This window comes from Teleopsis dalmanni, chromosome 2, assembly GCF_002237135.1.
Source record: "Teleopsis dalmanni isolate 2A chromosome 2, ASM223713v2, whole genome shotgun sequence".
In the NCBI taxonomy this organism is placed as follows: Eukaryota; Metazoa; Arthropoda; class Insecta; order Diptera; family Diopsidae; genus Teleopsis; species Teleopsis dalmanni.
In genome coordinates this window covers 62,887,664-62,913,704 of record NC_051847.1, presented here as the reverse complement: position 1 = coordinate 62,913,704, position 26,041 = coordinate 62,887,664, and the positions used below count along the sequence as shown (strand labels likewise).

The 26,041-nt window shown below is 26.9% G+C and overlaps 2 protein-coding genes across 3 annotated transcripts; one reads left to right on the top strand and one right to left on the bottom strand.

The window, feature by feature from the left end:
- Nucleotides 1-9,916: 9,916 nt before the first annotated feature.
- On the bottom strand, nucleotides 9,917-18,636 carry LOC119678894 (multidrug resistance protein homolog 49-like). 2 transcript variants are annotated; one of them, XM_038090975.1, is made up of 11 exons: nucleotides 18,432-18,636; nucleotides 16,041-16,101; nucleotides 14,708-14,901; nucleotides 14,484-14,628; nucleotides 14,326-14,426; nucleotides 12,735-14,257; nucleotides 12,280-12,446; nucleotides 11,954-12,220; nucleotides 11,451-11,896; nucleotides 11,233-11,395; nucleotides 10,428-11,177 (listed from the first exon to the last, which is right to left on the bottom strand). In XM_038090975.1, the coding sequence occupies exons 5-11, from the start codon at nucleotides 14,376-14,378 to the stop codon at nucleotides 10,428-10,430; spliced, it is 3,369 nt and encodes a 1,122-aa protein (XP_037946903.1). In that variant the 5' UTR covers nucleotides 14,379-14,426; nucleotides 14,484-14,628; nucleotides 14,708-14,901; nucleotides 16,041-16,101; nucleotides 18,432-18,636. The 2 variants fall into 2 exon arrangements, with proteins under 2 accessions (XP_037946902.1, XP_037946903.1); XM_038090974.1 differs by lacking the exons at nucleotides 16,041-16,101; nucleotides 18,432-18,636 and having other exon boundaries at nucleotides 9,917-11,177; nucleotides 14,708-14,827.
- Nucleotides 18,637-24,841: 6,205 nt separating this feature from the next.
- On the top strand, nucleotides 24,842-25,723 carry LOC119678893 (THO complex subunit 4D-like). Its single transcript, XM_038090973.1, has 4 exons — nucleotides 24,842-25,084; nucleotides 25,177-25,312; nucleotides 25,424-25,542; nucleotides 25,620-25,723. The coding sequence occupies exons 1-3, from the start codon at nucleotides 24,860-24,862 to the stop codon at nucleotides 25,489-25,491; spliced, it is 429 nt and encodes a 142-aa protein (XP_037946901.1). The 5' UTR covers nucleotides 24,842-24,859; the 3' UTR covers nucleotides 25,492-25,542; nucleotides 25,620-25,723.
- Nucleotides 25,724-26,041: the final 318 nt, after the last annotated feature.

Here is a 26,041-nt window from a genome sequence, read left to right as displayed (position 1 = left end):
TTGATGTTTAAAGTAGTTTTAAAGTTAAATGCTCATCAATCACAAGGCTTGGGCAATTGCTTTTTGCACTGCATTCCATTAGTTGTTTGAAATTTTTAAAATTTTTTTAATTGATGAAAATTTATATGAAATAATTTGTCTACTATATTTTTAAAAGAAATCGAGGAGTCCAGAAAGAGTTGAAGATTTTAGCGAAGCACAGAACCATATATATATACATATATATATATATATATATACATATATCTTAAATTAATTTTAAAACATTTTTAATAAACAATAATTTTATACATTATTATATATATAATAATAATAATAGATATAAAATAATTAAAATATACAGAATTTTAAGTTTTATTATTCAGATTATTTAAAAAAGGGAAAAATAATTACTGAGTTCTAAAAGTTAAAAAAAAAACAACAGTTATTATTAGCTTATACAGCAATTATTTATACTATATATAGTGCTAATATTATATATTATAGTAATATATATATATATAATGCTTTAACCATATTATTATTAACTCAAATATTACTAATTGAAATGTAAATTTATTAAGCAGTTGCATTTGAATAATCGCTTTCAATTAATACTATTTCTGTATTATATCCATATTACTATAATATTGTTTATTAAAAATATATTTTAAAATTCATTTAAGGCATATTATGTTCGCTTATAATACCAGCTGTAATTAATCAATGTATTTGCAAGTGAACTTAAACTAATTAAAATTAATGAGCGGTACTTATAAATTAAAGAAGGTGAAAATAAACAAATGAAAATGTGAATTAAACTTGTACGTGTTCTAAGTTAATAAATTAACTAATTGAATATAAACTAAACTGAGTAATCAAAACAATTAATAACAAATTTAATCCAATTTATTTGTATTTTTTTTGCATATTTACAACACTTTTGTTAAATTAATATACAAAATCACTTCTAACCTTATTATTAACATAATAATATCGTAATATCATAATAACAATAAGTTGTAAAAAGCATTGTTTAAAAAAGTTTGAATAAGTATAAATTTTCCAAACTTTTTTCAATCAAATAATAATATATTAATTAGGTAATAGATATTTAAATATATAGTTAATATATATTTGCTGGTTAATCATTAACTCTAAAGCGCTGATACACAGAAAAAATTACAATAATATATCGAAATACATTGACCCAATTGAAGAAATTATATATATTTTGCAATAGTTCATTCTCACAAAAAAACTAATGAAAAACTATTGAAGTCTTGAAAACTGGAATAAAAAAGTCACAGTTTCTGAAATACATTTAATATGAACAAAATTTATGAATAATATTTTGAATAAGTAATAGGATTCCTAACTAAAGAATTACCGCAAATATGTTAGTTACAATGAAGTATTCAGAAAATATCAATAGATATAAACATGATATATGTTCGTTTTCAAAGTGTCGAAAGTTTGAGAATTGTCGGCATAAGCCCATCCTCTTTGAAAAAAGTACTGGTGACGTACAGAAAAAACTGTTTAGTCTTATTTAGACCATATATCTTAAATTACAAAATGGAAAAAAATTACATTAATATGGATTTCATGACCAGAATTTATAGTTTGTATAACACTTTTGTGATTTTTAAATGAGTGTAGACCTATCCATTCTACAGAGCAAATATAATACCATACAGTGACTATTTGTGGAGGCAATGTACTAAATTTTTACACTGTTCAAACTTTCAGTGGTTGTAAGACGATCAATATCGTAAAATGGTTAAACATATGAGGCCATAGGTGACAGTTCCATTTGCCATATGAAACTGAATGGTATAAAATCAGGACCACCGAAGTGAAACAAATTTAATAGTTGATTGTTATGAAAATAAAAAAAATTATAAAGGTAAAATTTATTATTGATTTTTAAGAAAAATATACTGTACGTAAAGTATGAACCGTTTTGCATAAATGATATATGTTTTCATCTATTTCCATTGTGTGATTTATTGGAAATGACAAATTCTACGAAAAAAAACGCTTTTTTAAATAGAATAAGAGACAGTTCCAATTTTATATAAAGATATACAAAAGCAGTATATTATTAGATTTAGATAAGATTTAAAAAAACGGGTTGGGAACTTGTCACCATGTCACTGCATTCTTTGAGGATTATTGTGACTTATCATATATACTACATATAAATTTTTATATTCGATCTGTATATCAATTTCAATATATTTTTATTTCTATTAAGCATAAAAGACAAAAAAGCGTAACATAAAATTTTTGTATACCATCTCGTGTAATTCAACGATCCCAGATTTCTACTTAAAATTCTATCAAATAATTTGAGAGGACGATTTTCAATAAGTTAAGCTATCCATAACATATTGCAAGTCATCTAAATGTGAAATTAATTTTTTAATATAGGCTATATGTATATTGTATATTGCCCTCAAGTTTTATATTGCTGTATATTTAAGTGCATAATATATATGAGTATAAATTTATCAGTTTGTTTATTTGAAAATTCAGACATCAATTAAAATGCTCTTATACACAAGCATATAAAATTTTTTAATTGAAAGATAAGAAATTAATTATTCCACTTTGTAAATAATAAATTTAAACTGACAATAAACGCGAATTCTGTATTATGTGAAAAATTTAAATTCTTGTATAAATTTACAAACTAATATTATTTAATATATTTATACCTGTAGTCGTATATTGATTATTAGGAATTCAGTGTTGAAGTATTAGATGGAACGAAACTTGTCGCAAAACTAAAGTTAAAAAATATTGATTGATTACTAGAATAAGTAGTTCAGGCAACTCTCTATATTCAAGCCTTTAATATAATTGCATATAATAAATCAATAACAAAACTCAGTCATACAAACAACGGTATTCTGATACTGAAAAATTTTTCTGTCAGTAGGATATAATAGTCTTCTTTTTTCTAGAAAGTCTCTATATTTTTAAAATCCACTTTATATATTTTTTAAAGAGTAGGTGTTATAGTGTGAAAGTAAATCTGTCTGCGTTTTTGGTTCAAGACAAGCAAACAAGGTATATGCATATATAAAATTGATCATATATATATTCTGTCGTATACTATATTCACTGAGTCTATGAAGTTAGTGCTATTGGTGGTTACGGCGATCTCAAAAAGTAGATAGGATCTCCTTAAATTGAAACATCTTTTATAAAAGTAATGAATGCTGTAAAAGTGTATTTGGTATGGATTAAGAAACCATTTAAAGCTTTTAACAAAACCAAATAGTTTATTTGTAGTGCACTTGTATGTTTGCCTAGGGACGTAAAAAATTATACTATATAGTGAAGCTTTTAATTGAGATCAAAGATAGAAAATGTAATTTAAATATTAATTGCTTTTTTAAATACTCATTACTTTAAATGATCACAGTCATATGATTAAATTTGTTAAATTTGTTATTCATTATTATTTGTTTATAACTTTAAATTCAACTATGAAAAAGAGAACTTATTAAATTTTAGAACTTTTTTAATATGAATTTTTATTTATAAATATTATTATTAATTATGATATATGTAGTATTTTAAATTGAATATAATTGTAATATATTAAAATTAATTGTCTTTAAAAATTAATAGCTTATCATGTATTTTGTGCAAAATATTGTATGTATATATTTATGTGTTTATATATTTATATGTTCATATATTATATATATTTATATACGTATGTAATATTTTAAATTTAATATAATAATATACTAAAATAATAATGTAATAATGTAATACACCCAACTCTTTTTTTACACGGTTTCTTTTTACACGGATTTGAAGTTACACGGTTGAAAAAAAAAATTTTTTTGTAAAAAATTTTTAATCTAGTACGGTCTCAAAATCACTGTCTTGTTTGACACTTGGCATTTTTTTTACACGGGTTTTTTTTTACACGGATTTCTAAGGAACGTATCTACCGTGTAAAAAAAGAGTTGGGTGTATATTAAAACAAATAATATTTAAAAATAAATAATTTATCACGTACTTTGTGTAAACTATTGTATATATTATAGTATATATTATATATATATACTGTATACTATTGTATATATTAATATATATGTATATGATTTACATAATTTAATCATTTATAATTTATTTAAATTTTCTACCTAAATTTTAGGGTTTTTAGAACATCAATATACTATAACACATAGATTGAATTGGTTTGTAATCTAGTTAATTAATGGGAATGCATGGTATCAGAACATTATCTTCTTACGAATCTTCACTATTCAGTTTAAGTGGATTAATATTGCGTAAAAGAACATTGGCTATCCTACTTTAAGTGACATTTTATACTACGAAACCCCATATATATTTAAAGAATTTTTTAAAATCAATAAAATAATTTAAAATGTTATCAGGATTTATAAAACCGTTATTTGGTTAAACAGACCTGTCACTGTTTGAACATAATTTTATATTGGATCTTTTGTAGTAAGAATTTGAATTTTGTACCACTTAAAATCTATCGGACGTATCAAGTTTAAAAAAAATTTTATTTATATTTTTTTGATGCTAACCATACAAAATATTGATGCTAAATAAAATAATATATAAAAATGTTGAACTGTATTTTTTGCCTTTTCATATGGTGGTTATATAGTAAAAGTGTCACGCAGATCAATTTAGCAGTTAGGAAGAAAATTGAATTAGAACATTTTTTAGTATTATGACCACACTATGTTAAATATTGTCTGTAAATAAAAACACATATAGAGTATAGACTAATATTTCGTCACTATATATAGAGATTATGCAGTATAAATAATATGCAGATCAATTCAATGGTGTAAGACAAAATGGAATTTTAATATTTTTTTTTATTGTTGACTACCCTAAATATGACTCTAAGCCTTTATAAAGACATTGTGTAACAAAAATATAATGCGAACCCATTCAGCGCTTAAGTAGTCTATTGGGCACGAACAAAAAATAATGAAATTTTCATATCTATAATATATATATTTTTCTTTAAAAAATTGTAGGACTGACATATGCATTAATATTTGAATAAATTTATTTAAAAAAAATATAAAATTTAAATTTATATTTATGATGAAATTATTTCTTTGATTTCCATATTACTGGATAATTCTTAATTATTAATTCTCTATTAATAATGTAGACCATAAATATTTATTTCGTAATTAATAAATTTAACATACAACTTTATAAGTTTTTGTTCAATTTTATAACTATAATATAATTATTCTTTGTCGGGTATCGAATTGTTTATAAAATTATACTTAAATTAAAAATTTATAGCATTAATTATTTTGAATTTTGTTTTTTTTTTAAGTTTTTTTTATATTTTTTATTAATTTTTTTAAATTATAGACAAATACTGTAAGTCTTGAATTGAGAATAAAACTGGGGTAGAAATACATATACGATTTTATACTTCACATAATATTGAGTTAAATAAATATATTGTGTGACAAATATATATTTTTTGTTTAAATTTACGTTTTATTAATAAATATTTTACAAATAAATTATTTACTTAATAAGCTAATATTTAATAATATATGCTTCTTATTTGAAGTGAGAAATATCTGCTCTTAAATGAAATATAAAGTCCATATACATGAACCTATCAATCTTGTCATTTTTGCATTATTTTATTAAATTAGTCGATTTATTCATTGTAATCTAGAGATTTACTGTGCCCCCTATTTAAGTATATAACATAGTTAGTCTTTTTTTTCATCCGATATAAGATATCCATCTAGACATTTCTTTCGATTATGTTCATTGGTTTAAAGAATTCCATTGTTTTTAATATATTTATAGTACATTGGAATACATTGTTATAATTATTAAATAAATATATACAAATTTGGTACAGCACGAGTTCGATTCCTAGTACTTGCAGTCTCAAAAAATTATTTACGAATAATTAAATACAAAGATTATACTGGTGATGGGTATTTGGCAATACTCGAAACAGCCAAAAAATTTAATTAATTAAAATAATATAAAATAAATTTTTGTTGTGGTAATTCACTACTGTTTGAAAAACCTCTTTATAAATAAATAAAAAAATTTGTTTTTTAGCATTACTATATTATAATGTTAGGTACTTACATTTTTATAATTTTTAACTTATATATTTAAAACTTATAAAAAACAAAATTACTTTCAAACAATAGTTTTGTGTTAAATATTATGACATAATTAATATTTACCTTTTTTATATTGACACTAATTAATATTTTGTGTAAATGAATTATTTATTTTATTAAAGAGTCAGTTTATTAAAAAATAAATTGAATACTGAGTATAAATTGCTTTATTTTGTATATATATATATATAAATGCTATTAATACTATAATATCATATTTTAATATCACTTTACAGCAAAACATATACTTATATGTTATTGTTTTTTTATATTAAATGGTTCCGTCATATTAAACAATATTTAAAACAATGAATTTTTTATTTACATATACACTTACATTTGTGTATTATTGAAAATTTTATAAATTTTTTTTTTTTAAGTATCAGTTATCAAAAATCACTTTTTTGATTTGAGATTAGACAAAAATAATTTTTTTTATATTATTTTTAGTTAATTTGTTTTGCCACTTTTAAATTGTCTACAGTTTTAAATTTAAATAGAAAACTTTATATTATAAACCAAACTTAAGTCCTGTCTTATACATTTAAAAAGGAATGTGTAACATTTTTTAAATAAAATTTATTTCAATTAAAATTTTTTTCACCGTCTAAAAAATTTCCATCTAAATTTCGAAAACGTTCAACCAACACTGAAATGTCGATAAGAAATCGCACCGAAGATTGTGTGCCTCGAGCAAAATTGCAAATCTTTTTATACATTTCCTCCCCTGAAAAATTGTTGCTAATTGTTATTAAAATATGTAACACGACCGATCTCATTAAGTCGGCTACTAAATTACTTACCACATGTGTTATAGGAAAACTGTTATACTCTGTTCGAATTGACATCCGTTTATCTATGAAATCGATTTTTTTTATCGTCAGCAGTAATTTTACTTTATAATTCGACGCGAATCAACGCTTTTTTTTTATTAGCTGAACTCGAAGATTTGTTATCGGTTCTTATCATGTAATTTGCAACAGTATCTTTATTAAAATATTACATATGTATGTGTACATATAAAAACATAAACATATATATTAGATGTGTTATTTCTAATTTTTTAAATTGTGAAATTCTTAATCATATTATGAATGAAATAAGATAAAGAGTTTTATACAAAACAAAACAACATTTAAAAGAGAAAGTTATCGTATTAAATATACAATATATATATAAATTTTTTTAATTAATTAATATTTTTTTTTATATAAATATTAAAATTAAAATATTAAAAAAAAATACAAAAGCATATAATTTCTAGTCTATGGTATTGCAAGATTATGTTCAATTCTGATTATGCGGATATCCGATTTTAGGATGGATTTCCATGAAATGAGCTATTTTGTGCAATTTTTTTTAATACATTATATAGCGCACATTTTGAGATACCTAGGTTTATGTTTGTTAACTTTTTACTTAGATTACACTAACAAAAATTACAGACGCCATCTAGTGTTAACTAATATCTACAATATATAAAAATTTCTATCTACGAAAATTAAACTGAACTATACTGGTATATACCGTAATTAACGATGTTAAAAATTCTGTATCTTTTTATCTGATTAATACCATATTTTAATATATATTATTGATACACTCTATATAAGTTTTCCTGTTTTAAATTTGTATTTTTGCAAACATATCGAAAAATATTTAAGCATTTATATTAAACTAAGAAATATCTCGGACTATTAATTACGTATAACCTTTCCTACATCAAACATTTGACTTCTAAACTCTCCTTAGGTAAAAGTGCAATTAACTCGACATGGGCAAAGTATTTGTCTAATCCTAAACTAACTTTTAAAAATAAATTGAATATTTTCTACTCGGCACCACGTTTGATTGTACTTTACGGTGCCCAAGTTTGGGGATACAAACACTATGATCAAGTGGAAAAACTTTTTAGATTTTTTATAAAAAAGATACTATTTCTATCCACTAACACCTCCAACTATATGCTCCACTTAGAAACGGGTTTACCGACGCAGTTCTTAGACACAATACAAACACATTTCGCATATGTAAGAAAAATTCTTAATCTCCCCCCCACAAGGCTTCCTCGAATATTAGCGGAACTTATAATTAGTAAAGGTATATATTGGGCCAAAGATTGGGAAAATATGTGTTTAGAACTGGGTGTTTTAATAACCAGTTTTAGGAGAATGGACCTTAAACTATTGCACAAAAATATTATAACTTTATATGAACGGAGGGAACACGATTCTTTTGTAACTAATGCTACGTCGGGATCTCATGACATATACCCACAGCTACAATATGACATTATGCATAATTTTTATTTTGAAAACACTCAGCACATATCGAGCCTACTTTTTAAATGTAGAGGCGGTCTTTTTAATCTGAACGGTAGAGAGTTTAATACATCTGACCGTAATTGTTCTCTGTGTAATCGTCATGAAATAGAAAATATATGTCATATTATTGGTGTATGTCCAATTTTCAGAGAACATAGGCGTATTTTTTTTTGATAAAGCATTTCTGTCTGAAGAAGAAGTGAAAATCTTATTAAACGGTAGCAATATTTATAAACTGTATAAATTTATGAAAAGTGTTTTGAGTTACAGAAAATTAATTATTGAAGAATATATATAAACAATAATGTTAATATTATGCACCTTCTTTGGTATGTCAATCGGACACACAACAAATATGTTATTGTCAATTTAGATTTTAAGTAAAATCCTATAATTTTTGTAAGTGAGGTATAAATTTTTTTTTTTTTAGAATCAATAAATAATAATAATATTAAACTAAGAAATATTTAGTTATTTTTAGTTTATATTATAGATTTCAGGATTTTTATAATAATTTTTATAATGTATTTTTTCTAAACCGATGTCGTACTATGTCTCAACAAGGCGCCTTTGTAGTATTTTAGCGTCTAAACTAAATCAAGGTAACTCAAGTTATTTATTTGTATATGTATTTAATAAATTGATAAATAGTAAACAAGACCATTATTTTTAATTGCGTTATATCGCAGGATTTATATATTGCAGTTTTTCTTAGTCCCTTTTGTACTATGCCTCACATGGGCGCATAATATTTTATTTTAAATATTCACGATGTGACACTACCGACATAACAAAAACGTTTTCAGCGCTCGTATTTACTTAGAGAATGGTAACAAAGGTGGAAGCAAAGCACGCTGGACCAATCTACTTATTCTTAATAATAAAGAATGGGTAATATGGACTTCTATTTGTCCTAGATATTGAGCGGCCACAGACGTTGTAGAAAGCTCTAGACTGTCACAAAATAGATTTTCTGTAAACTATAAATCAAAAATAAGTAAGAATATTCATTTATTGCACAGAAATATATTGTATTTAAACTGCAGTAAATTTTAAATTTATTATATTCATTCGTACATAATGTATTTTTTTACAAGATTTGCTTAGTATTCTCTATTGCGAACTAAGAGACATTATTCTTTATTTCTTATTAAAGAATAATTATTTATTTATTTATCTTTTATATCTTTATCATTTGGAGGTTAAGAGTTAAGAGATGTTGTGGACTTTATTCCTGGTCTCTTTATAGGGGTTCGAGTTAGAAAGTAATCTGTATATAGTTATGAGATCCTTTTTATTTTGATTACAAGTATAATGAATACTTACAATAAATAAATATTGTGGAACTATAATTCTAAAAAATTATTAAATAAAAGTAATAGTGAAATAATAATTCGATAGGAAAGTTTGCATGGTATATTATGAACATAATTGAATTTCTTTTTGTAAGTTCTTTATAAAAATCTTTTATAAATATGAAATCTTGATTCAATTGGTATATACGAGACCTTACTAAGTAATGCCATGTAAAATAAACAAGTTCTAATACATATGACTTATAGATCTAACAGATGAGTGGTTTATAATCCAGGCATTAGTCCATAAATAGACTATCGATAAATCTATGTAACATGTTAACAATACTACAACAGTAGTAAGATAGTTAGAAAAGCATATCTCAAGCTTTAGAAGAACTGAGTTTATCGTTATAATACTCAGTTCATACTTTAAAGTGGATGTTTTAATAACTTATAATTAGTTATATTTTTTAATTTTTGAAAAAATAGTTTTTAACCTTAAATTAAAGAATAACGTATAATTTCTCAATCACATAAATTATCTATACAAACAATAACAGTCTGGGTAATTATACATAAAATTATATAAAAACTTGTAAGTCTGATTGGTACATCTGATAAATTAAAAACAATCACTATGAGACTTGTTGCATTATATAAAGTTTAGCATACATTCCATTGAGCATCATCAGTTCCTTATGTGTTCCTTTTTCTACTATTAAACCTTTTCTTAAAACATATATCATGTTTGCATCTCGTACTGTTGTAAGGCGGTGGGCTATTGTTATACAAGTTCTACCGCTTCGAGCAGCATCCAAAGCTTCCTGAACCACTTTTTCACTTTCCAAATCTAACGCAGATGTGGCTTCATCCAAAATAAGTGTCTTTGGATTTCTTAACAAAGCTCTTGCGATGGCAATGCGTTGCTTTTGACCACCGGATAATTGTGCGCCTTTACTGCCTAAGGAAGTACTATAACCTTGAGGTAAGGAAACAATGAAATTATGAATATTCGCTTTCTTCGCAGCTTCCATTATCTCAGCCATAGGCATGTCATCACGAAAGTTATTTCCATAAGCAATATTTTCTGCAATTGTTCGATCGAATAATACAGGTTCTTGAGATACTAGACCTAAGCTTGAACGCAAACTATCTATTGAATATTCTGTAGTTGGTATACCATTTATATTGATTGAACCACTATTTGGATCATAATAACGAAGTAAAAGTTGTACGCATGTCGATTTACCAGATCCAGAAGGTCCCACTAATGCTACAGTGGTTCCACTTTTAATATCCAAGTTAAGATTTTGTAATATTTGTAAACCTTTTTTTGTTGGATATTGAAAGTTAATATTTTCGTATGTAATATCACCATCTATTTTCTGTAAATTATATTTTAAAACATATTTTACAATTTTAATAATGAATATATCTTACCTCAGTTGCTTTAAGACTTTTGTTTGTTTCCATTTGCATTGCCGGAGGTCTCTTTAATAAAGTCAATAGTCTTCCAGCAGATAACATAGCGGCCCCTACATTTGGTGAGTATGCTAAAGCATGTCCCAACATCCACGAACTGAATACTAAAGCTTCTGTTACTCTAAATAGTATTACTGTCTAATTAATGTGTTATGTTTAGTAAACTGCTAACTTACTTTATAACGTCTTCATATGCCAAAACTTCATTAGCAACTAACAATCCTCCGTAATAAAGTGACACACCATATGCAAAGAAAGGTGATGCTTGTCCTAAACCATATACAATTCCTCGAAATCTAACCTTTCTGCGACAAACTACTTCGGCATGATCGATTTGCTCATTATAGCGACTCAGTGCATTTCTTTCCAATCCCAAACTGGCTACAGTACGTATGTTTGAAATCGCTTCAACTGCTACTTGTGAAGCATTTTCGATGGCAAGCTTTTCAGCAAGTGCACTTGATTCTATAAACCTTGCCTCAAAAAATACCGATAAACAAACAGCAGGCACGGTGAAGATTGTAACTAAAGTTAAATTCCATGAGTAAATAAAAGCTACAATAATACTGAGACTTAGTGTCGATAGTGCCTGAACGATCATTCCAATTCTTGCGCCAGTAGCCTAAGAAACATTAGTGACATCACTAACTTTATTGGTAATTAATAGTAATATACCTACACTTTGAATATTTGAACAATCACTTGATAATCGAGCACACAAAGCACCCACAGAATTTTTTTTATCATCAAAGTATGCAGTTTCTTGATTAATAATTGTCCTGAAAACTAGTTTACGAAGACGAGATGTCATCTTTACTCCCGCGATATTGAGCATATAATTTTGTATTAATATTCCTAATCCTGCAATTATGCCTATTATAATAAAGATGCATGAAATTACGTTAATTTGGGATTGTACGAAATCTGAATTCGTGTCGGACAAAACCTGTGAATTCAAATAATTTTGTAGATATAGGATTCAAATACATTGTATGATATACCCACTCCAAAATAGTCACCGAAAATTATAGCAAAAGCGGAAAAAGTAGATCCATGTATTATTGCTGCTATACATCCAGCCAGTAAAAAAGGCCATTCAGGTGCATTTAATTTCATTAATTCCGTGAAGGAAACTTTGTATTTTTCAAGCTCCTTTTCCTCAATTGATTTTCCTAAGAAGAAATATTGATGTATTATTAGAATTCTACATTTTCTATAAGATATCAATAGTATATTAGTACAGAAAAAAATTTTGTCCCAAATATTGTTTCCATATATTATTACCATTAGTCTTAAAACTACCAGGTAGGTGTGTATAAAGTTTTTTTTTAAACTAAATTATTAAGGTTCACTATCAATAAAATCAGTGACAGTCAGTTTTATATAAATATCAATAACTTATTCATATTAGTCTTAAGCACTATATTTATTAAATTCAATATCATATTTTGCTAACTTACTTTTACCACTTGTGGGTATGTCTTGTGGTAATTTCCCATTGCAACTGTTATAATTTTCAAAATCTTGCTCAGGAATTACTTTGTTTCCAGAATTTGAATTGATCATATTAGCTTCATTTGCGTCAGCTTCTACTTCTTCTTTCCTTTTATTTATATTTACAAGTTGAAAGTAAAATCCTTTTTTCTCCATCAGTTCTTGATGAGCTCCCTGTTCAACAACCGCACCATCCTTAACGAATATAATGAAATCGGCCTTAGTTATTGTAGATAATCGATGTGATACTATAAATGTGGTTCTATTTTTACTAGCATCTTCTAAAGCGTCCTGCACTTGTTTTTCAGATGAGGAATCTAATGCAGAAGTGGCTTCATCCAAAAGTAAAATTTTTGGATTACGTACTAGAGCACGTGCAATAGCAATACGTTGTTTCTGTCCACCGGACATTTGAGCACCTCTCTCTCCAACCAATGTGTCATAACCATTTGGTAATTTACTTATAAAATCATGACAATTTGCCATACGTGCAGCTTTTTGTATATCTTCTACACTTGCTGATAGATTTCCATAACGAATATTCTCCTCAATTGTTGTTGCAAACAGATCAGGTTCTTGTCCAACCACACCAATTTGGGAACGTAACCAACTCACATTTAAATCTTTAATATTTATACCATCTAATCGAACTGTTCCATTTAGGGGATCATAAAAACGTTGTATTAATTGTAATATGGTTGATTTGCCACAACCTGAAGCACCAACCAAAGCTACAGTTTGACCAGCTTTAATGTTTAATGAAAAACTGTTTAGAATTCCTACATCTCCACGTGCAGGGTAATGAAAATAAATTTTATCAAAAGAAATATTTCCAACGACATTGAAAGGTTTTAAACCACTTTCGTCTAGAAAATCTATAGCTGATTTACGTTGTATAGTTGAAAAAATATTTTGTGAAGCTCCTTTCGCTGCATTGAATGTCTCTAAATGCTGCGATGCAAAACCAAAATTTCGAGAACCCAATAATATGCTAAAAACAATAATGATTAAAACAGCTGGAGTGTAGTGTTTAATATCTTCATCACGTTCAGCAAGTATAAGCTTTGCACCATACCATAAAGAAAGAGCGTAAAGGCAATGAAAATTAAGCCACATTATTCCTGCACTTATACCAGAATACAGACCCTTTTTCCGGCCAATGTTCTCAGCGGGAATAAGTAATTTTTCGAACCTCTCAGATTCCTTTTGTTCACCACTGAAGGCGAATACAGTACGAATACCAGAGAATACTTCCTCAGCTATAGTTCCAGCTGTAGAATATGACTTTAATTCCTTTTTAGTGAGGGAACTTTGTATTTTGGTAAGCATAACTGTAGAGATTATGAGAAGAGGACAACAAATAATATCGACCAAAGTCATTTCCCAGCTATAGAAGAAGGAAGTGATAATACCACTAACAAATGTCATTATTAGAAATATAAAAATTCCAATCTTCTCTCCCATGCCATCTTTAATCTTATCCAGATCTCTGTGTGGGGAAAGAATTGGTTTGAATTAGAATCAAATAGTTTTTTTTTTAATATAGTTTAGACTTACTCTGTTAATTTACTCGCAAAATTATTTTCCGAGGTTGTATCATACCAAGACATATCTTGACGGAGGATTGATTCCAAAAAGAGTTTGCATATTTTCCCAATCTACGTAAAGATTTGTTTATGTGTGTGTTTATTTATACGTAAATTGTATTTGTTTACCTGTTTCAACGCAACATAATTAAATATATCAACTGCAACGGCTAAAAACAACCATTCCAATAAAGCTCCAATTAAACTAGCTATTCCAAATGCTAAAGCATCATCTCTAATAGCCTGTAGATTTTCTTCTCTAGAGGTGTTTGTTCTAAAAATGGCACAAGCATTTTTTTTGAAATATACAAGTATTTTAATAAATATTTTTGTGTAGTAACTTGATAACTTACAGTTTAGTACCGCCTCCAAAAAGTTGCAAAATCGTGGCAGGCGAGGAAGTACCAATTCCGACTGAACGATCTATTAGTAATGATGCAAATTCTGCATATATTATTATAGAATATGTTATGCATACTTAAGCTAACGAAGCGAATATTATGCCGGCAGCTACCAAGAAACGTTCGAAAGTCGTGGAATACTTAAACTGATTAAATAAGTAAAATTTAATAAGTAAATAAAAAGTGTACTTACATTAAGCGTTTTTTTATTAAATTAGTTAAATAATTTATAAATAGCTAATTGCAAATATATGAAAATGTATTAAATTAAACAAAAGCACAGGTTTTCTGTTTTAGCTTTGTTCGACAATAAATTCATTTTGATGTTTTATCATTTATAGATCAATTTGAGGTCTGCAATGCGTTTTTCGGTTAGTTTTCTGGCAAAATTGCCAAAAAAGTAAAGTTCAAAAATAGAGACTTTAAGGTGTTAACAACTTTTTTATTTTCAGTAATTAGCATTACATGTGAATTTAATTTGATTACATATTCAACATTTTACCTTGTGCAGCTTTTTTCAAACTCCCATCCTCTTTGCTTAAAGGGAGGAATTTTTCAAATATTTATTAAAATGATCAATTTTTAAAATATCCCAGAGATATGCCTTATTTTGAAAGGGAAGTTTGGTAAATTGGGGAAAGGACGTCTTAATGTTATTGCAAAGAATGATTTGTGGTTGAAAAGTTGAGATCAGTGCTTTTGATGCGATCGTGTAAGTCTTGTATAATTTAATTTATTTATGGATACTTATTAATATTTAAAAAATCAGTAATCGTTTGCATAAAGAAACCAATAATTTGTAAAATATTTAATATTTACTTTTCGTATTATAACTGAAAGCTTTGAAGATATGTTTATAGAAGGAACTTAGACCTTGGTTTATACAGATAGATAACAACCACAGATTGTTTGAACTGTGGTTGTCATAAATTCTCTAGCAACATGCCGCACGTTACGATTTGTACTCTGTATACACAATCATAAGGGAATAAAGTAGTTCAACTTATTTTTAATCAATATATTACAAAGAAACATATCCCTTAAGTCAAATTAGTAAGAAACCTATATCTGTATATTGCTAAACTCATATTTTTTTTTTGGCTTCTCTTCGGTTGTCGAATAAATCTTGCTAAACTCACACTTAGCAATAGCCCTTTTATAAAAATTTTCGAAGCAAAGATCGCTTTTTTTAGTCAGTACTTTATTATATTTTAATATATATAGAAACTGTTATATATACTTGTAGACTCGGAATAACATATAATATTATTTATTTAATACTTACTAATTGAAAATATGAAAACTGTTTCTCATTTGAGACTTTGGTTGTATTTTTTTCAACTGTGCTGAAATAAAAGAAAAGGATTAGTATACTCTTTTATATTAATATGTGGGTACGATAGGTAGGAAGTATATCGAGTTTACTGATACTATTATGGATATTAGTATAAAAAATTAGTAAAAAAAACAAAGTAATCTATTAATGAATGCTATGTGTTTTTTATTTTCCTTGTGGCTTTATTTTAAGGCAGATGAATACAACTTCTACATCGCCTGTAAAAGTAGTTTGAAATTTTTCATATTATTAAGTTTTGTATAAAATTATAAAATCAATAAATACAATTATATAATGAGAAAAACAAAACTTATTAATTCTGAAAAACTTTTTAAATTCCTGGACACTCCATGTCAGGTGATCTTATTAATTTAGAAAATTAATGAGGAGTAAATAAAAGATTAAATATATAAACTCAAAATAATAAAATTTTAAGAATATGATAAAATCGTCGTTCGGTTAATAAAAAATCTGTCCGAAATGAATATCCTTTCTGGGACTAATTTGTAATGACGTGCTTAAACTAGACTGTTCCAAACAAATAAACCAGATAATCTTGAACGTGCTCTATATTTATACTGCCCGAGCACCACTCTGACAGTTTTTTGTAAGGAACTTTACAAAATGCTTTCATCAAGATTGCATACCATATTTATAACTGATATGTTTACTTTAGCTTAGTTAAAATAGCAACTTTACATACAGCATGAGTTGCTGCTAATGATTCACCTCAAGCTACATCGTCATCTATTCAAAACGAACTACAAGGTATTGAGAGACGGTTTAATAAAAGCAAAGTAAAAGTTAATCCTGAAAAGTGCGTATAACATTTTCACTTTTTGATATACATATATATATATATATATATATATATATATATATATATATATATTCAGATAGATATATATGGTATATCAACTATATCAAATACCTGGTAATTTATTTAGATTGTAGACTAGAGTGAAAAACACATATAAAAGTAAAATAAAAATAATTTTACATCGCAGTAATGATCACGCATGCCTAATGGAGAAAAAATCGCAACTCAGCTTAGAAGACAAGTTAGGCTATACAAAATTACTTTAAGGCCCATTTAGATATTTTGCATTCAACTTTGGGGAACTTCGCTGTTCAACTTATACATTGAAATATTGTAACGAACTTTATAAAAATCTCAGAATTCTTTTTATCAATAATGAAATAAGTCAGCTCAGTTGTAGGTACTTTGATAAAGTAGAAATCCATTCAAATTCAAATCCATCCAAACTAGAATTCTATAGGGGTATTGCATATTATATCTATTTTGCATAAATTAAACCTAAAATGTCTGTTGAGTTATCAATCAAGTTCCCACAGCAAATTTTGATGATTGAAAACTGTTTACATCTCAAAGTTTTTAAACGTTAGAATCAGATTTTTTGAAATTCATTCAATAACGTTTTGAAAACCGGGCTAAGTTCATACGGGCTGAACGACAGCCATATACCGCTAAAATTAAAACTACACTAAAACTAAGGTTAGGTTATATCGGCGATCCCTAGTGGATCCACTTAGGTCTATTGGCCCATTATGTTATCATATATATAGAAAAAAACTATATAAATCCACCTAGAACCTTTGGTGAAGCCTAAAATGCTATTTAGTGTCAGGTCTTGTAATTGGTCAAGATCCTCAAGAAACGGGGTTCCTAAAGTATTGAATCGTCGCCGTGCATGAACTGGGCAAAAACATAGATGAAAGGCATTTTCCTCGTCTTCCCCACAGGTGAGACAGATTTGATTGAAAGGGAGACCTAATCTTCTAGAATGGTTCCCTAATTTACAGTGACCTTAAGTAAATCTACCAAAAAACTGATATCTTTACGGGGTATCTCAACGAGTATTTTGGATAATAGTAGTAAAAAATTTTTTAAATAGTTAGGTGCTTGGAGGAACATCAAATTCGAGTTCGAACATAAAATTAGATTGAGAATTTGACTTAGATTAATTTGTTTGATTCCTTAGAACTGATTATTAAAGTTTTTTTTAAGTAATAAGTAATATATTTTTAATATTTCAGCAATGAAATGGAGATTAAACTAAACAGTCTCAGTCAATTATATTGCCATTACAATATATTTGATATTATGTGATTGTATAGATGTTGAAAAATAAAAGTAATAACAACGAATTGTGCGGCCACCATTGCGTATGAGTGACATTTTATACAAGTGAGCATATAATTCAATCTGCTGTTAGTGCTGTAGATAATAATGTTTTTAATTAAAATTAAATATTTTGTTTAATTGTTTATTAGTAATATAAATTAAATAAATTACTTTTTAAATTCTTCTATACAAACTTTTCATTTATTGTCTGGAGATTATCTCTATCCGGTAAAGGTGTTGATTTCTCCTGAGAAGTTGTGCATGTTTTTTCTATAGGCAAAACTGATGTTCTCCGTTCTGTTGATTTGTTGAAACTACTGTTTGCCATGGTTTGTGTTATTATTAGCTTGATTAATTATTATTATTATTGTTTAAAATTAATATATGTTGATTTTATCTGATTGCGATTATGGCTTTATAAAGTTTAAGTTATTGTGAGTATAAGCAAAAGTATTTTCTTTGTAGTAAACCTCGATTACTGTGATTTTTTAAATTGTTTTAAAATAGAAGCTTTTATATGCATTTAGAAAAAGGACATCATTATAATCATTTTATAATTTTTCACATTGTTAAGATAGAAAAAAAATTTAATTTGATTAGAATTCAGCAAAATAGTTAATTACATACTAATAAAAAATTTTTTGTATCAATATGCATTAACATATTTAAAATTTTTTAATATTTCATGACTGAAGTGATAATTACTTCTTCTTATAACAATTCAACAGTTGTTGAGGTGTTCTGTATAGAACTAAAATCTTTCAGCGAAAATTCAAATATATTCTAGAAGTGACATAGACAAGATTGATTATATTTCTTCTTGCTGTATTTTTGAAATATATGTAGATTATATTGTCAAGGAGAGAGAGGGTCTATTCGTTGATCTCCCATAAATACATCACTGCATTCTAGTGTTTCAATTACGATAGAACTAGTATTATAATACTGAAAGTACAACACTACGTTTTATTGCAGTAGAATGAATGATTTAAAGAAGCTGCTTAGTGCAGATGCTAAATTGCTAATTTTAGCCATTTGCTAATTTCATATTAATAATATTAAATTATAAAATTTATTATTAATTATTGCTCAAAAATTACAGTTTATTGATACTTTTAAAAAGGATTATCTATTTTATGGTCCAGATTTACTAATTATGATATAGTAATATATTTCCTACGAAACTACCGTCTAAGAGATTATAAGTATAGCGTAAAGCTTGCCATTTTATAATAATAACCAATTAATATGCAAAAATTGTAGAACTTACTACAAAACTGTATTTGATTTCTTACATCAAAATACATCCTTAAAAAGTCACTGTATGGTGTGATACAAGGTTAATTTCTGATCGGTGAAGTCATATAATAATGTTTTTTTGGCATAAAATTAAAGAGATGAATTTTGAAAGATTTGTGATCTCAAGCGAACTGTGGTTACAAACCACCAGCACTTCCTGAATGGGATCTGTTAGGCGAAATGTGTATAATTTTACGTTTTTACAAAGATCTCATTGACGATGATATTTAAAATGCTTATTATTTGATTAATTTTTAAACTTTTGACATTTTCAAAGCAAACATCCATTAAGTTATGGTCAGCTATGTGCTGACAAGTCATCGAAACCTATCTAAAAGGATCCAGTACTGTAACATGCCCTATGAAGTACATTTGAATGATCAAAGAAATTATTAAAATAAAAATTTGATCAAATTTACAATCAATGTTGTTGATGTTTACATTTCGAATCACAAAATGGATAACCCTGTATATAAAGCTGCATTATGTATTACAGGAGTTCATGGCAATAATGTATTAAAATCAAATCAATTTTCATTTAAAGTAAACTAGGGATTTTCTTTTTAGTATTTTTTTGTTATGTATGTAATATTATAATAACTAATCTTTTGTTTTTTTAAAAAATTTTGATTTTTTTAAGTTTTAAATTTCATTTAACCAAATTTTGAAGCGGAAAAAATTTGTGACAGCTCCATTAGCACTTGTCCAGGTCAACGCAATTTTTAATTTGCAATTTTATACCAAATTCTTAATTTTAAATTAAATCACAAACACTTTTATTTATTTTTATACGTTTTATTTAACTAAAAAAAATATCTTTCTCTGTACCGAGTTTTTAGTTGTCGTGTGAATTTCCGAAATGCTTAACTAATACTGTCTTCAATACATCGCACCGATAATTGTGCGACTTGAGGGTACTTCTAAATCTCTTTATACAATATTTCTGCTGAAAAAGTGTATAAATATTAATTATTATTATTTACATTAAATTGACTTTCTGTTCAAATAAAAAAATTATATATGAATAATTAATGAGAAAACTGTTATAGTGTACGCAGTTGTATCACTTTGCGTATAAAATCAAAACGTAAACGTAATTATATATAGTATTGTGTAGTCATTGTTGATACGGTAGTTTAATTATATAATATAAAAACATCTACCTCATGAAAAAATTAATATTTAACACTTCATTTAAAACCAGTATGTTTTATAATCATTCAAAGGGATACGTATTCAAAAATTTATTGGGTAAAAATAATCTTACAAATAATACAGTTAACAATTTTTGATTTAGACTTTCTTTAGGATGTCATAGTGTGCTTTGCTCCATTCTTAAAAAAGATGATCTTACAAATTATGGTGGAATCAGTCTTTTGAATATTGCATATAAGGTTGTGTTAAGTATACTATGTAATAGATTGAAGACAATCGTCAACCAACTGATTGAATATTATCAGTTTGGCTTCGGACCTGGCAAATCCATTCAAAGTGCGTCCAATCTTAGAGAAGACTCAAGAAAAACAAATCGATCCACATCACATTTTAGCCGACTTTAAATTCTCTTTCGACACTACGACTAGAAGCGCTGTTCTGAAATTGGTATACCATCAAAACTTATACAAATGACGTTGAAGAGCATAGACAGCTTCGTTAGAATCGGGAAGAACCTCTCCGAGTCGTTTGACATCAAACGAAATTTCAAATAGGGTGACTTCTAGTTGTGTGTCCATTTTAACGTAATATTAAAAACGATAATCCGAGCAGCAGATTTAAACTACATTAACACAATATTCTACAAAGTTTATGCCGCCGATATTGATATTATTCGCTTAAATACTCCCACTGTTAATGCATCTTTTTCCAACTTAAAAAGTAAGCGCAGCAAATTAGTCTTACGGTAAATGAGGATGTAATAAAGTAATTTTTGTTAGCAAACAAATCTTCTGAAGATCTTGGGACACATGTTACTCTTAACAATGATAAGTTCGTTGTTGTTAAAGGCTTTATTTATTTTGGAACCAGTGTAAACACCAAAAATGTCGTCAGTCGTCAGAGATTTAACGAAGAATCACTCTTGCTTTACTAACTATTAACAGATGTTACTTCGGGATAAGTACGCAATTGAGAAATAAAAACCTTTCTCAACAAACAAAACCCATGCTATACAACTCTTTTTTCATACCTGTCTTGCTGTCTGGTATAGAAGTTTACAAATAAACTCAAAAGTCTCTTTTCACTGACAGTCTTGCTGTATGGTGCTAAAGTTTAGACAACTACCCATAGTAATGAGAAGGCGTTAGATGTATTTGAGAGAAATATTCTTCGGAAGATCTATAATCCCTTACGCTTTGGCAACGAGTATCGAAGTAGATGGAACGATAAGCTCTATGAAGTATGCAGTGACATTGACATAGTTAAGCGCATCGTTAGCTTCGTTAGCTTGGTCATGTTGTGGAAATGGAAGAAAGTGCTTCTGCTAGAAAGGTGTATAATTCGGTACCCGCAGGTAGAGAACGTCCAAATATTTCATGGAAAGATCAGGTGAGTAAGGATTCGGGGCCACTGATTTCGTTGGCTGGTGGTTCAATTCAATTCTTTTAATAGGTAGTGTAATAGGTAGTAAAATAAAATTTGGTGTACAAAATATTTGTATTAAACTTGTATTGGGTTTTAAAACTTTTGTGATATTCTGTTTACTATAACACTGTCAAAAATTTTTAATATTTAAAGAATATTTTATTATAATGTTTTTACTAGCTTAGATAATGCCAATAGTCTTATTTTAATTCTGCTGCACTTTTTTCATTTTCAAAAAGTACAGGCCGTTCATATTTCTATATAATGGCTTTTTGTGGATGCAATAGTGTTGTAGATTTTCATTATCCCAGATTTAATAAGTTTAATCATTAATCATTGCGAAAAAGTTGATGTGAGAAAACGCTATCACTATTGTTATAATTTTTCACAATTTTATTATATTTAGCAGTTATTAACCGATCTGTATTATGAAATCGTAAATCTTCAACTAAATATAGAATGCCTACAATGAAAATATTATTTGGTATATAATACTGAAATAAGTCTGTCAAATTAACAGCACGAAATGGATAACGCTTTGTTAAAAAGTTATTTTCAGAAAATCAAAACTGTTTCCCAGTATTAGTAAATTTTTATTTATTTTAAATAAAGTTTTTTAATTGTAATTGTAAATATTTTTCTTTAATGTTAAATAATAAAATAAATTATATGGTTTAATTACCCAGTTACTTTATTATTTGCCTCTTCGCAGTTATTAATCAGAATCGTAAATATATTGTGGTCAACTTTATAATGCAAGTTTTTTTTTCTATTAAGTTTGCATTTTAAAATCTTTAAATTTTTCACATGCCTATTTTACATGAGAAAACCTTAAATATAATAATTAATCGCGATTTGATTAAATAATTAATTAAGTAACGCGATAACAATTATATATCCATAGCTAATCATATTCTTCTCAATTAAGATAAAAAAACTTTGATACATAGCTGGCTGTTCTAGAAATCCCGAATCAGTATGATGACTAGACGTATTATGATCATTACCAAACTATGGATTACTACAAAATTGATAATATGTGATCAGAGCTCTTTGAATGTAATATGGTTCAGTTCAAAGCTCACTAACTTCAATACCAGCGTATTATAATTATAATAAAAAGTCAAGGGTTACGGTTCAAAACCAGTCTAGTGCAGAACCGGTAAACCGGTATAGAGTTTTGCTAGTTCTTTATTTAGTATAAGTATTTAGCAAATGTCAACCAGTGAAATGCTTACAGTCTCGACATATAATAAACATTTGAAGTTCTTTTCCGATGTGTTTGTCATCACTTAGGTTTTGACTGTCCGCAACAGAAATCATCAACAAAGCTGTTATAATCAAGTTTCAAGTCAAGTGAAGTCGCTCATATTTAACATTTACTGTTGCATATTATACTTTAGAATATTTATAAATTTTATCATATATAGATTTATTGGGTATGGTATATTGCAATATAATTTTATTAGAGCTGAAAAATGAATTTTAAATATTCATTTTATAAGACAACTACAACAACTACAGTCAATCGAGTTTATTACTTCTGTCAAATGAGTAAAATTAAAAACAAGAGGGTGTCGTTTCAGAAAGTATACAAAGACAGATACACAGTTCTATCGCTATATCTATGAGCTGAGCTTATCAAACTGACAAATTAAACAAATGGGACAGATTTTGACAGAAATTGACTTCATTACCTGCGATTCGATTAATTTTTTTATGTTTTTCCGTTAAAATAAAAAGACGTGTATTTGAAGAAATATTTTTAAATTTGATTTCTCCAGATTAATGAATCCATATTAAATGCTGAAACAATCAGTTGCATTTAATATGAATTCCGGGGGATGCTGGCATCTAAGGCAATGAAATGGCAGACAAACTTGCAAGAAGAAGCGCGGCTTCAATAATGATAAACCTAGAACTTTCTGTGGTCTAGGCAAAGGAGCTCTATTGATTCTTGTGAATGACATAGAGGAAAAAGAAAGAGAACTCTATTGGGAAAGGCTACCAAGACTATCACAATCTAAAATGCTTTTAGGGACTTACAACCTAAAACGCTTAAAAGATTGCATAAATCAATTAAAAAATAACCTAATCACCTAATGAAGTTAGAAATTTAATACAACTCAGACTGCAGATAGAGAAGTGAGAGTGGTTGGGGAGTGCCCAGTACTGATGCACAAGCGAAAGAAACACCTAGAAGGGTATTTCATGGAACATAAGGATTCAAGACTAGAAAAGGTAGGCTCTATACTGCCTTTCATTAATAAAATCGGACTTGAAGAAACACTCTAATCCGATTAAGGGGCACAATAGATCTATTAGGTCACAGTGCAATATCCCTTTTCTTAATAGTAATAATAATAATAATAATAATAATAATAATAATAACATAATAATAATAATAATAATAATAATAATAATAATAATAATAATAATAATAATAATAATAATAATAATAATAATAATAATAATAATTTTTACAGGTGCTGATGAGGTTTCAAACATTTTTATTTTAGACTAATTTTTGATTGGACATTTTCAGGCTCAGTAAATTATAGAGATTTAAAGTTAATAACATTTTAAAGATTATTGATAAAACATCTTAGGGTCATATTAATTTTTTTAGAATTCGAATATTTTAGTAGACAATGATTTATATTTTATCCAAAAATTTGTTCCATACGATTAATCAATTAAAAATTTTACAAATCTTAAAAAAAAAAATAATTTTAATAAATACATGATGGACTTCAATAAATCATTGGATGAACTAATCGCTGAAAATAAGGAGCGTGAAAGGCACAATGAACGATTCAATTTATTTAAATTCGATTACAATAAAAGTTTAGATGATATAATCGCAGATAAAAAAAATCATCAACAAAAACGCTGGAAACTCCGTCGTAATATCTCTCGAAAAAATTGGATTTATAAAAATCGTGCCAAATTTACTTTTAAGCAAGGGGTTTGTTTTTTGACATTAAAATGGTTTTATCCATTTCTAGCTTTATATATTATATATTATTAATTTTTATATTCTTAAATATTTGTTTGTAGGTTCAAAATTATGCTATGGTAATGATTTATAATGTTAACAAATATGTAACCAATGATGATCTACATACTCTCTTCGAAGATTTTGGAGTTATAATTGATTTGAGCGTGCATTACAACAATGATGGTCAATCTTTAGGTAATTATATCTGAAGGAATATAATATTACGGATAAATGTGAATTTATATACATATTATAAATATGTAACATTTAGAATGAATCAAAATTTATTGAGATATATGGTTTTAGGTATAGCACATATTTTGTATAAAATAGGAAGGATGCTTTTTCAGCTATTAAGGCTTACAATGGAATAAACCTAGATGGAATTCCAATGCTAATAAAATTATGTAGTTTGGTAGATATACGTAAGTTTTGTATTTATATTAATAAAATGTTAGTATTAAATTTTTATGATATACAATATTGTATTCTTTATTTACAGGTTTTTGCAGATTATATGGAAATCGTTAAGTAAAATTTCATAACACAAGAAGAAGAAGTTAAGGCAATGACTATTTTAATTAATTTACTTAATAGAATTTTGAAATGCATATTTTTTACTCTTTCATATGAATATTCTATTCTCATAAAAAAAATAACATTTATTTATTAACATTAATTTAAATGAGAATTATGTTAATTTTTTTGTAGTTTTTTTTTGCGTTAAAATCATTCAAACGTAATAAAATTTTGTTATTACTAAACCGTGTATGTATGACCTAAACTCTTCCAATGTAATACCCGACTATATATTGTATATAAAAGAAGATAATGTTTTCTAAATTATTTATATATTTTATAGTGATATTTGAGAGTTATAATTTAATTTCCAAACTATCTGTTAAGATATAAAGTTAAACTTTA